We start from the raw sequence: 12,072 nt of genomic DNA on the forward strand, positions 1-12,072 counted from the left end.
GAGAAGAGAGAAGGGGGGGGGGGGGGGGGGAATATTCCAGAGCCTACATAGATCAGAGTGAAGTGGAGAAACATGGAACTTCAGAAATTAAATAAAAGGAATGAAATAGCTGCAGAGGCATTATTCAAGAGACACTAGAGCTCTAGTATAGTTGTGCAACTCACCTAATATAGCTGCTGCTTGCAAGGAGTATTTCTCTGCATTGACTTGAGTGATCAGATCCTGAACATCAGGCAGCTCCTAGGTCATTAAAGAAAATTATTTGAGAGCCTGAAATGTGCCAGAGTTTAAGAGTTAGGGCAAAGGTAAAACCTGACAAAGTCAGAACTAAGAAATTAAGTCCTAGTGCCGATAAGCCTTCCCAGAAGAGGAAAAGCTACAGTACAGTCCTTCAGGCACTACGGAAGTAGTATGACAGAAAGTGCAGACGTGAGAAAGTGTGGTAAATTGTTATGGAGTTGTTGCAGCAAGTTACAACTGGCTAGCAAGCGGTCAGTTGAAGCATTTTCACATCACTAGGAAGTCTCTACTATAATGTGTCAAGCAGTCACACTTGTATTACTCTTCTCCCTACTTAAAGATCAGTCTGGAATTGTAATAGTCTGGCATCTAATTAACAATAAATACTGGGACAGATCTTTTTCATAAATTTCAACTCCCTTCTACACACAGGATTGGGTTCCTACCTTCAAACTGTTCGTATAAGCTCCAGCTCCTGACTGAACTTCGCGAGCATATTTCAGCACTCTTTCATATAAAACGAGAGCTTCACTCCATTTCTTTACCAGGACATAGGACTGTGCAATGAAGAAACACCTGCAACAGTAAAGAGTGGCTCATTGACATGTTTGTCATCCATACTTTTTGCCAACTCAAATGACTGATAAGAGAAATTATCAAGAAACACAGGCCAGTTTCCCCTTAGCATCCAGCCTTCATTTCACAAAAGGGCAGAGGAAACTGCATCGAAGCCCTGTACAGCACACAGAGCTCTGAAATAACAACTTTTGAAGATGTAATGCCTGCTAAAGAAAACCTGGCTGTTTCTCAGTCACCTGTAAGCTTTGTACACAAGCGTCTTCAATCCAATCTCTTTTTGGAAGTTCTTGTCCTCTTCTAGGCCAGGAAGCTGTGTCAGTTCCACGAGGTTCTGTGCAAAAAAGAGTCAGAATAACAAATGCAGGAGTTGTTTTCCTCTGGAATCTGCTGGAGTAAGAGAAAGCTGCCCTCTTTAACAAGTCAACAGTACACTCCCATGGAAATAGTTTCCAGTTTTTCTAATTATCAGAACGCTAACCTTGCGAAGGACACTCATTGAAACTTGTGCAAGTCTGCCCTCAGGACAGATTTCCTGACACAAACAGGAATTAGGACAAAGACTCCTCAGATTTCACATGAAGTAATTCTTTCATAAGGCATTTCCCTTTCCCGTTCACAACTGCTTCAGCGACAGGCTCCCACAGTTAATTGAAAATTTATGTGAGAAATTAAGAAACTGCTTATGAAGAAGAAGGACATTTTAAGTATTTTTAGCTGCTGTTTTTTCTGGCCAGCAGAAACTAAGGCAGCTATCAGGGTGCTGCATAAAATAGTCAGAAAAACTATTTTAAAACTGCATTAGAGTGTAAAACCAAGGGCATCCATTCTAGCAGCATTTTCTGTTCACAACTAAAAGGATTTATTTGTGCTTCATGTAGATGTTGAACATCTTCAACAAGGTTACTGCAGGCACTGAGCTGCTCTTCAGGCTTCATGGGTAGTTCACTTGCACTGCTATATCTTCTACAATAACTTTTTTTACCAAAGTTCTCCAGTTAGTCTGAAGAATTAGATTTGTTTTCCCAGCATTACCTGCAAAATGATATCGTAAAGACGGATTAGGTCCTGAGGCCGTGGTGTGCGCTTGCCATCCTCTTCTGACCGCTGCTGCTGCAGCAGTGCCTTCTGCAGAGACTTTGCCATGCTTTCATTGCGCTTGATGGCTGTTGACAGCTTGATGTAAGTCAAATAACTAAAACCATAAAAGATAAAATACCATTAGCAGACTGTCAGAACTACTCAGACATTAATCTTTGTTCTGAAAAAACCTCCTCCCCCCAGTCTAAACTGATACTAGTAGGGGAAGAAACATCTGAAAGGTCAACATGAGAGTCTTAAGTAAAATGTTTTCAAAGCTGCATGAATCAGATCTTTAACCGTACAGTCATCCTTTGAGATCCGAGAGGCCCAGAACAAAAACCCCATAAAACAAAACCAAACAAAAATAAAATCTTGACATAAGAGCATGACTTCTTCACGCTAGTACAGGCAGCAATGTTTGCCTATTACCTGTGTAAGTACTGGATGTTGGACACCTTCCCAGAATCATTTTCCAGAGAGTGTTCCCGCTGCTTCTGCAGAAATTGGGGACAAAACACTGCATGATTTACTTAAAACTGGCAGCTGAGGGAAGAAAAGATCAGAAACAACTCAAGGTTTGGGTAAATCACGGAAGTTATAACAGACTTCCGGGCAAAAGAATGAGGGCTTCTACATTGCTATTCACCCTCTCCAGTTCTGAAAAGAATAAAATCAAAGGTGGTAGACTGTTTTGCAGCTTTCTATTAAAGAAATCCCAGCCACTTTTACTGATAAGCAAGTTTAACAATAACAAATCAGTCCCAAAGAAACACTGTGTTGCTGAAAGTAGAAACACTAATGTTTGCTGCTTACCTGGTCCGGTTTCAGATCTTCCCGAACAGCCTGAATGGCATCTCTACACTCACTGAGTAAAGATTCAAACAGACGTTCCTTTGTCTCCTCATTTTCTGCCTAAGAGCAAAGGAAAGTTAAGACAGGTATCTATTAGAAATTTTTGTATTTTGCATCCCATGATGCAAGAATTAACTGAGGAGATTAAACAAAGTTTCTCCCACATTACAGCTGTAAGATCCATGGGTAGCTAGAACTCAAACCTGTACCTGTCTGCAATATGTTCTAGGGGGCAAACTGCCAGAAATTGCGGGAATCTGGTCAGTGCTGAGAATTTAGCGGCACTGAAGGCCTAGCACACACAGCTCTGATCGCCTCATCCCTGCAACAGCTGCCTTCCCAGCAACTCCCTTCCCTTCCAGGATGGCACCCACATTGCTCCGAGAACAGCTGAGGTTGGACTGCACTGTGGGAAAGGCCCAGCAACAGAAGAGCCAAGCATTACTGAACCGGCAAACTACCAATGCAGACTGCTCTTGTTATGCTGATTTAACTTTTTTCATGTGGTAAGAACATGTAGATGATTATCTTTTCTACACTCCCACTCCAGTAATGCTCACCGTGGCAATAATTTGCTTGTTTGAAGCATTTTTTTAAACTAACCCTGTATTTTAGTAGCAGGAGTGACTGAGTGCTTTTCTGCTGTCACCACAAGGTTTCTCAAAAAAACCCATGAAGCAGCTTCTGGCCTTCTGCCCCAAAACCAAAAATTGAAAATACCTTTTTAAAAACAAGTTGAAGCCTGATCTCTGCCCAATGGACTGGCATATCATGCACCCAGTTAAACAATGCACCCAAACCCAAACTCAACTTCCATTCAGGTGACTGAGAAGGTAACCAGATGGGGATCGCAAGACTCTTACTGATTCGGTAAAAGAAAACTGCCCAGAAACAAACCTCAACCATAGCAATCAAAAGAGGGATTACAGCGTATCAGCACTGTGTTATACCACTTCCATGTCATGTAATAGCATGAGATGAACATCGCTGCAACAAATTTGCAATTGTCCAAATGAATAAAAAACTGTCTAAAAACACGCTTGCTTATCTTCAGTAGAGCTCTACAGTCTCTGCCTCTCCTCTTTTCAGGTTTGCAAACCCATTAAGGAATGTTATTTTTACTCCCTCACAAAGCCTCAGGTATCTTGACCCGAGATGAAGGCGGTTTTTTGGGTTTGGTTTTTTTTTCTTTTTGAGATTTGCTGCAAGAATTTTTAAGACTAACTACTGAGAATAACCAGAGACGAGTCTGACAGCATTCTCAACCTCACCCAGAGGAGCACAGCAATTTCACTGTATGCACAAAAATGAAAACAGACATAGCTAGATCATCAGTCAAGCACAAACAAGGAAAGGGCTGGGCCATGCAATGAAACAAAGGCTTTCCTTTCTAAGCAAAGACTCCTAAGGTTAAAATGATTCTATGTATAAATATGCATATGTTCTGATTTGGGAGATACCAGATCATAAAACTGAGATACAAGTGCTACGGCTGGTGATTCAAATGCCCTGATAGAACAGCACAGGTTCAGTCTTAAAAGAGATCCAGGGAACTGATCCCACTGAACCAACCCACTTCTGAAAGTCTAGGAGTGCTCATTTCTAATTTTTAATTTGTTCTAAATCATTGTGTATCATCTCTGAAAGTTATTACCACCCATTTTTGCTACAGTCCTAGTTACCAGAGATGACCACAGAATCCTTGAGACAATACCAGATAGGAGCACACTTCCGTCGCTTTGCCCTTTAGCCTTCTCGCTCCTACCTGGCTGGAGTCAATGGGCCCTTGAAGTCATGCATTTAAGTCTACAAAAGGGCTGACATAAGTAATTTTAAACTTGGATTCATATTTCAGTTTGGCTTATTTGTTCTGTTTCTCCCGTTACCAACAAGACACTGAAGGCAATGAGATAACTGTGCTGAGAATCTCCATTTTTACAGAAAACACACGTGTGTTTGCTTCTAATCAAACCCTGAAGAGCACTGCTGTTACATCAGGGTTTCAACTTAGTGAAGACTAGCAGAAAGGTGCCAAAGATCCCAGGAACCACCACAATACCTTTAGCTGAAGCTGGACTGCCCATCACAGCTGACACAGCAACTGCAGAACTGCTTTCAAAAGGCCAAGTTTTAGCCCCCTGGGAATGTAAATACTACTGCTGTGTGCTCAACTCTCACCATTACTAGTTGCGATCCAGTACCACAAAACTCCTCCGTTTAGTCAGAGCTTCCAAGGAACACAAAGCAAGACGAAAACAAGTTCAGATCACTGTTCTGCCACAGCTTTATGGAACAAAGAGGGCAACTAAACTGAAAAGGTCCAACTGCTAGCCTGGCAGGACAGAAATTACATGAGGGATCATTGAACTCTAAGCTGCACTTCCACCTGCTGGCCATACTAACGTACTACCTACAAAAAAAAATAAATTCAGCGACATACAATTCATAACATTATGACAAGACTGGTTAACAATAGTGTTTCCTACCCAGCCGTATCCTGTTTACCCTACTCACACTATCTCCCACTTGCCTTATACCTTCGTAGGGTTTTAATTTTATCATTTAAATTTCTATTTATCATCATTATTCTCCTGGTGATAAATGTTTTTTGATGCTGCAAAAAGCCCATCTTTAGTGGCAACAACTGTTACTAAAGATCCTTTCACTGCCTTTTCAAACAGCAAGGGTGCTGTATGCAGCCACTGGGAAGCAGAATACACCACCTGGGCACCATTTCGAAGGAAAAAGCTCCATGTGGAAAACTTGGCTGCAATACTAAAGACATTCATAGCGTGAGGCACTGCAAGTGTTTAAAAACTGTTACATTTGAAATTAATTTACATCCTGACATTTAGTAATCCTTTTCCTGCTTTTGAGGCTTTGCATAAGTCAAGAGGAGAATGCTATAAATCTCATAGCACCTGCTTCACCTGGCCCCTTGCTTTTTGTTGCTGCCAGAAGGTGATCAATACGTATCTTTTTTCTTTTGGTTGCTCTGAAGTTGGAGCATTTCAGCAAGATACTTAAAGAAATGACAGCAGTAATTCAAACCCAGTTACTCTTAAAATTGTAACCTTCACTTCCAAGTGACTTACAAATAATAATGGTTATCACCCTGCCGCTGAAAGGTAGCACTTCTGGGCAGCAGAGTGTTCAAAAGAGCAGTGATACTCAGAACAGATCTCCCAGACTACCACTCTATAGATTGCGGGAGCTGTCCCCAACTGACACTTCAGCTTTGGGTTATAGTCAATATTCCCACTTTTACTTTTAGCCTTCCAACCCCAAGTTTGAGAAAGAGATTATTCAAAAGCTTTTAGTATCATGTATTACCTTGCACATTGAAGGAAAGAGGACAGCTAAAACACCGACACCGGAGATGGCTTCTGGGTTACCTGAACGATTGCTGCTTCATTGTCAGCCAGCCCCAGCAAGAAGATCCTCACTTTGTCTATCTTCACTGGAACAGTTCTTCCTCTCCATTCCACCTCGCTCATTGTGGCTGCCTGCTTTGCTCGAGTTTGGGTAATCAGCGCCTGTGGAGAACGGACTGAACTTATGAGCTTGAACTTTAAGGTATCCAAAATTGAACCATTCAAATTCACATTAGACTTGACTATTTTGAAATCAAAGGGCTTTTTAGGAAAGTGTGGTTTCCCACAGAGCCCAGGCTTGCTTGCTCTCTTCCGATATGTTTTGGCTCTTGAGTGGTGTGCTGCAGCAACATTTACGCTCAACAGAGTGATAATGAATGTTTCAACTCGAAGCATGCAAGTAAGTTACCTCCAGTTTTTCTGCAAGAAGACCTTCAGTGCCACCAGACCTCAGTCTCATCTGCATCAACTCATTCATAGCAGACTGGTCACCTGAGAGAATTGACAAATCAAGATCATATTTCCATCTGAGTTCACAAATTATTTTAATATAGAAAAGCTCATCAATAGATTTTATACCGGCAATTTAGAGACAAAGGGGATAAATTTGCAATTTCATTCTGACTTCATAAGCAAACTACTGCCAACTGGTATTTTGTCTTTTTACACAAAACCACATGCACTGCTGCAAAATGAGTATATTTCTCCACTGCTAAACTGACCCAGAATGCGTGCAGAATTTGCCCAAAATATTATGGACTCACTGCAATGTGACTTAGACCAGTATTTAACTATCAAGTCAGTATTCCTTTCCTGTGAACAAGCCTTGCTCTTTGTTGGAGATTAGGTACCCCCCTTTTCCTTACCAATATTATAGGCACAGTAGCGAATGTTGGGTGAGATCTCTTCCACACGCTGGTTATACAGTACAGCTTGTTCTTCTGTGAAAGCATTGGCCAGTTTTTCATATATGGTCCTAGAGGAAAGAATAAATATTAACACTGCAGTATGTGTCGTCTGGTGAGATGCTATCTTAAGGGAAGAGTTTGTGTCTCTACTCTGGAGGATGCAACTTCTTCAGCAGTACCTCCCAGTTAAGTGCACAATTAACTAAACAACTCAGAGTTGCTCTACATACAGTATATAAACTTACTAGACTGATCCAATACTATTTACTGAGTGAAGTTGGGGAACTCACTTGCATTTGTTGAAAGCCTCCATGGCTGCCTTCCACTCCTGGTGTTCAAAACGAAGCATTCCTGTGAGGTAAGCCATGTATGCCTGCAGACAGTGCAAGGGCAAGTTAATTTCCCCAAGACCAACAGCCTGGTTTGCACAACCTTTAGTATGGAGGCTGCTGCGACGCCTACAGTAAGCGATTAAGCCTTGCCCTTTTCACTTGGTCTTCCCACAGAAGACAACTGATTTGGATTACGGGTTACTAGCTACCTACCTTTTTTTCTTTTAACTGACATTGCTACATTTCTAAGGAGATGAAAGCAAAGATGTTTCTTGCTTGTTATGCAATCAACACGGCCCACTGATGTCACAAAACTTTTTTTTTTTTTTTCTTCCCCAGCTACCATATAATGGCAGTTAAGCCATCGCCATCTCCAATAATGGCTGTTAAGCCATCTGTAGCCATAAATAAGCTACAAAATGCCAGTTTTAATTAACCGGGTACCACTGCAGCCCCTTGTTCAAAGAGGCTGGTGTCACAACACAGTCGCTTTCTGTGTTCCAGGAACCGAAGCCACAAGTCTTGTGTTCTAGGTGGCTACTTCAGGGCATTTAACAAACAGATAACTCAACAGATAAGCATAGTTTCTTAGGCTGTGTTGCATCATCTTAGCCTCCCTCAATTCTTTTTACTTTTATTAAACATACTGCTCTTCAAAGCAAGGACAATCATTTGATACGCTTAATCAACTTCTAAACACCAGGTCCTCATCTTGGCTGGTGTCACTGGTTATTTCTGCAATTCCAGCAGCTGCATTAACAGTAAGTCCAAGCTATTCAAAGGGAGACATTATCCAGTTCAAGAATCAGTCAATTTTGATTATCTATTGCTAGATGAGAATAATCTCTTCACCCAAAATCCAAAGGTTTCTCGTTCAGCTTTTTGCTGTAAAACAAGATCAAAGTATCAGTGGTTACCTGAGCTTCCAGCTTTGTTTTGGCATCCACTCTGTTACTTTCACACAGTCGCTCCAGCTCCTCAGCGTGTTTCACAGCTTTGCGCAGGCGAGACAGCAAGTGAAATCGTTTGCGAGGCTCTGTGTTTGCTTCCTGTTTCAGCTGCATGGCATAACTCCAGGCTCTCTCTGCATCCATCAGAATCAACAGCAAATACCTGTGGGGCAGACGAAGATAAAAAAATGATGACATTCAAACGAAGTATTACCACATCACCACTAGTTCTTTGCCATGTTACCCATGCAAAGTTGGGTAACAAAAGTTCAGCTTGGTTAATAAGAGGTAGATGCTTTTATTTCTTAACATTCTAAGCGCACAAAGTCGTATCACCTCTGTTTTCTACTGTATTTCTCACTAGAGAAGTGTAATCACCCAACTGAGGAAGAGAATTTGGTATCACTCTGTAGCACCACAGACATTGTGAAGACAAAAGGATTTATCATTTTAGGTTGCTCTTCAAACTGGTTGAATATGGGTAAACGTGTCTGTTTTCCCACCAGCTAATGCATCTGGCTTCTTAACAATGCAGGTGAAGACAGCATCACGTTTTCTTTGCCCCACAAGAAAAGATGAGACAGCAGACATTTCAAGTGCTTCTAAAAGCCAGGAAATGAGCCCAAGATCCTGGCTATTCTCCGCATATTCTATCAGACAAGCATTCTACCAAATTTTGAAAATCTAAGTAAAACTTGCAATCCAATATTTCTGTTCAAAGGGAAGGGATTATGTCTCCAACCACAACCTTGCTGGCTACACCATTTACATTATCAGCATTCACATGGCTACCTTGCAACAGATCTGAATAAGCATTTCCTCTTTAATATCAAAGTAATTTACTGATTATGAAAAGAACCCATTTTAGCAACTACGAGGGAAGAGAAGGAACTGGCTGTTGCTGCTCCCTCTTCTCCCACTTGTTCACATGATGAAGCAGGATCTAAGCAGTGCCTCTTCCCCCCCGAACTTTCATCTTTTATTAATATCAACAACGCACATCTCTGAAAAGAAACATTTTTGATTATATTGTACAGAACAGTTTTCCACCACACCCACATGAAAATAAATTACTGAAATGAAAGAAACTATTCACTAATATACTAAATGCTCGATGCCATCCAGTGACTGTACCTGTTGTCTGAGAGAATCTCTTCAGTCACTTTCTTCCCAGTGAACTTATGCCTGTTTCCCATCTTGAAGTTGAGAGTTTTTCGGAGCCGCCTTAGCCTACGGGAGCAATAACCCCTAAAGAAAAGACGACCACAGTCAGTTTGGCCAAAGAACAACTTTGTTTCTGTTTACTGCCCTCTCCAACCAGAAAAAAAGGACTAAAGGCTGTGACAGGCAACGCTTTAACAACCAAGAACCCCATATACGACATACGGTAAGAGGTAGTTCAGAAACTACCTGTAAACCAGCGGTTAATAGAATACAAGGAAGGTAAGATGACACGTAATAATTCCCGATCTTGAAAAATCAGAATTATGTTCTCCTTACTGTCTAATCACTTTATGTACATTTATTGAAAACTCAGTTCTGGAACAGTATAGTGATTATCAGCGAGGCGTTAACAAACAAGCTCTCAAAGGGCAACAGAGAAACAAGAGCCGGTCTGTATCCTCCTAAATGGAACAGTCACAGCACATTACATCTAATGAAAAAAAAAAAGCGTACACCGCTTCATATGAAGCAACCTGTCAAGGGGTACTTACTTGCCAGATCGTTTTTGCTGCCTGCTACAGTGGGTTTACATTTTAAATAAAATAAGCCAAGTCACACCAGTAACTCCAAGACATCCACAGCGTTACTGACCTGTATCTCTGGAAGTCTCCATGTCGCAAACCGTGCTGCTGCTGAGACTCCTTCACAATCTGAAGGACTGCGATTTGCGTTAAGGCAGATTGACAGTACAGGCTGTTAGCAGTTTTTCATTCTACCCCAAAATAACGGAAGGGAACTCTGTAGTTTCCATTAAGCAAATGCCCTTTGAACAGGGGAGCACCCAAAAGCTTCCTAAAAGCCCACAGGTGAGGGAACTGACGGTCCTAAAAGACCTCACGACTCCACTGCTTACTTCAGAGCTTTATGACTATTATCAAGGCCAGGACTAAGACATACCACAAGCGCCTCCTCTTACAGACCACCACAAGAGTCCTGTTGTTATTAGAGCTCATTTCAGGATAATAAGCTATGCTGACAGACACATCTAGGCTAATATAACCGGCTGCCCTAGCTACGCTACACCGCCCCCCCAATCACACTCGTGACACAGGTTTTTTTCGGCAAAACTGAAGTACAGAGAGAAGCTTTCCTGCCCTTAAACATCCCACCTCTCAGCAAAAGGACAGAAGTACACTGAGCAGAACCACTGCTGCCTTTCTGACACAGCCTTCCACAAACAAACTGCTTTCTGAATACCGAGACCCTCATAAAAAGAGCTTTTGGGAAGTATTCAGGGGGCTTATTTTCTACTCGATTTTTCAACACGTTTCTAGCTTTACTGTGTATTACTGTAACAAGTACACCGTGATGGAAGGCACTGGCCTGTGACTTGCGATAGCATCGCTCCATGATTTCCATCCAGTCTCTGCATTCTTTAGCATATTTGCCGATTTCTGTGCATCCTGTATTTACTTTATTCACTTAGTTACGCTACCAAAATCATGCTGTATTCTAGTAAATCTACTGATGTTATTAATTCAGTTTACAAGGCAAAGTTTTTATTTTGTGAAAGAAAATCTCTATCATAAATATAAAATCTGTGTTGTGTGTATTTATATCCCAAAATTTTCCTTCTAAGCTTTACCAAGAAGCCTTAAAAAACCCCACAGAAACAAAGCCAGACTATACAATGACCCCATCAAAAGAAACACTATTACTACAGCTAGAGAAAAAGAAACCACCAGACTTTTCAAGTTTAAAATGGCAGATCGCTATCAAAGTGTTTTATTATAATTACACCTAAAAGAAAGCGTCTTTAGTTTAAGTATTAAAAACCTGCATCAACAGTTATTACACTGAATTAGCTTGCATCTGTGGAACAAACAAGTCAAACTGCAATGCCTCAACACAGCTCGGGGCACACACTCCCCATCCTTGCTGTCTACCCAAGATTTTTTTCAGACTACCTTTCAGCCTGTGCAGTTACTCACTGAATTCATACGCCCCATTTTATTTACCTTTTCACTGACTTACATATTCCTAACATTACCAGGGCAATTACTATTTCCACATCTTACTCTACAGTTACTGACTTTACAACACCTGCCATATGCTAAATGGAAAACTGCAACCGTATTTCAGTTGGGTTTTCCTCTTACCCAGAAGATAAAACTCAGCTCTGTCACAGCTGTGCAGCCGGACTAGTTTCACATGAAAGTTTCACATACAAAAACGCCACGAGCTTACATGCCACATCAGATTTTAAATGTGCTAAATCTAGAGGAGCTGTTCTACCATCTCAGTGTACCTGTTAGATTTATTTTATCTACTATTGCCCGCTTCAAACATTAATATTACCACCAGATTACTGACAGCCTGCTCTTATCTACAGCACGCAGCCTAGCACAGGGTTCTGCTTTGAAGGCTGACGACAGCTGTCACGCGCTTCGGAAGGAGAAGCTGCAAAGGTAAAGAATAAATCCACGATTCAGAGATGCAAAGCTGACTCCCCGATATCATCCACATCAAAGCCTCGCCGCCAGGGACAGCGTGGGTGCCTCCGGGTTAGCCCAGACCGCCGCACCGACCCTCT

General features: G+C 41.5%; 1 protein-coding gene across 1 annotated transcript in view; it reads right to left on the reverse strand.

Moving 5' to 3' along the window:
• SRP68 (signal recognition particle 68) overlaps positions 1-10,191 on the reverse strand; it is a 14,082-nt gene extending 3,891 nt beyond the window's left edge. Inside the window, exons 1-13 of the mRNA XM_009279417.1 lie at positions 10,131-10,191; positions 9,450-9,563; positions 8,283-8,478; positions 7,324-7,406; positions 6,992-7,101; positions 6,535-6,617; positions 6,147-6,287; positions 2,713-2,811; positions 2,329-2,393; positions 1,852-2,011; positions 1,056-1,150; positions 687-816; positions 165-240 (exon numbers count right to left, since the gene is read on the reverse strand). Of these exons, the coding sequence (XP_009277692.1) occupies positions 165-240; positions 687-816; positions 1,056-1,150; positions 1,852-2,011; positions 2,329-2,393; positions 2,713-2,811; positions 6,147-6,287; positions 6,535-6,617; positions 6,992-7,101; positions 7,324-7,406; positions 8,283-8,478; positions 9,450-9,511 (1,300 nt within the window). The 5' untranslated portion in view covers positions 9,512-9,563; positions 10,131-10,191. The remainder of the gene's footprint in view (positions 1-164; positions 241-686; positions 817-1,055; positions 1,151-1,851; positions 2,012-2,328; positions 2,394-2,712; positions 2,812-6,146; positions 6,288-6,534; positions 6,618-6,991; positions 7,102-7,323; positions 7,407-8,282; positions 8,479-9,449; positions 9,564-10,130) is intronic.
• Between the last annotated feature and the right edge of the window lie 1,881 nt (positions 10,192-12,072).

The sequence above is a fragment of the Aptenodytes forsteri genome, unplaced genomic scaffold (genome assembly GCF_000699145.1).
Source record: "Aptenodytes forsteri isolate BGI_AS27 unplaced genomic scaffold, ASM69914v1 Scaffold243, whole genome shotgun sequence".
Lineage (NCBI taxonomy): Eukaryota > Metazoa > Chordata > Aves > Sphenisciformes > Spheniscidae > Aptenodytes > Aptenodytes forsteri.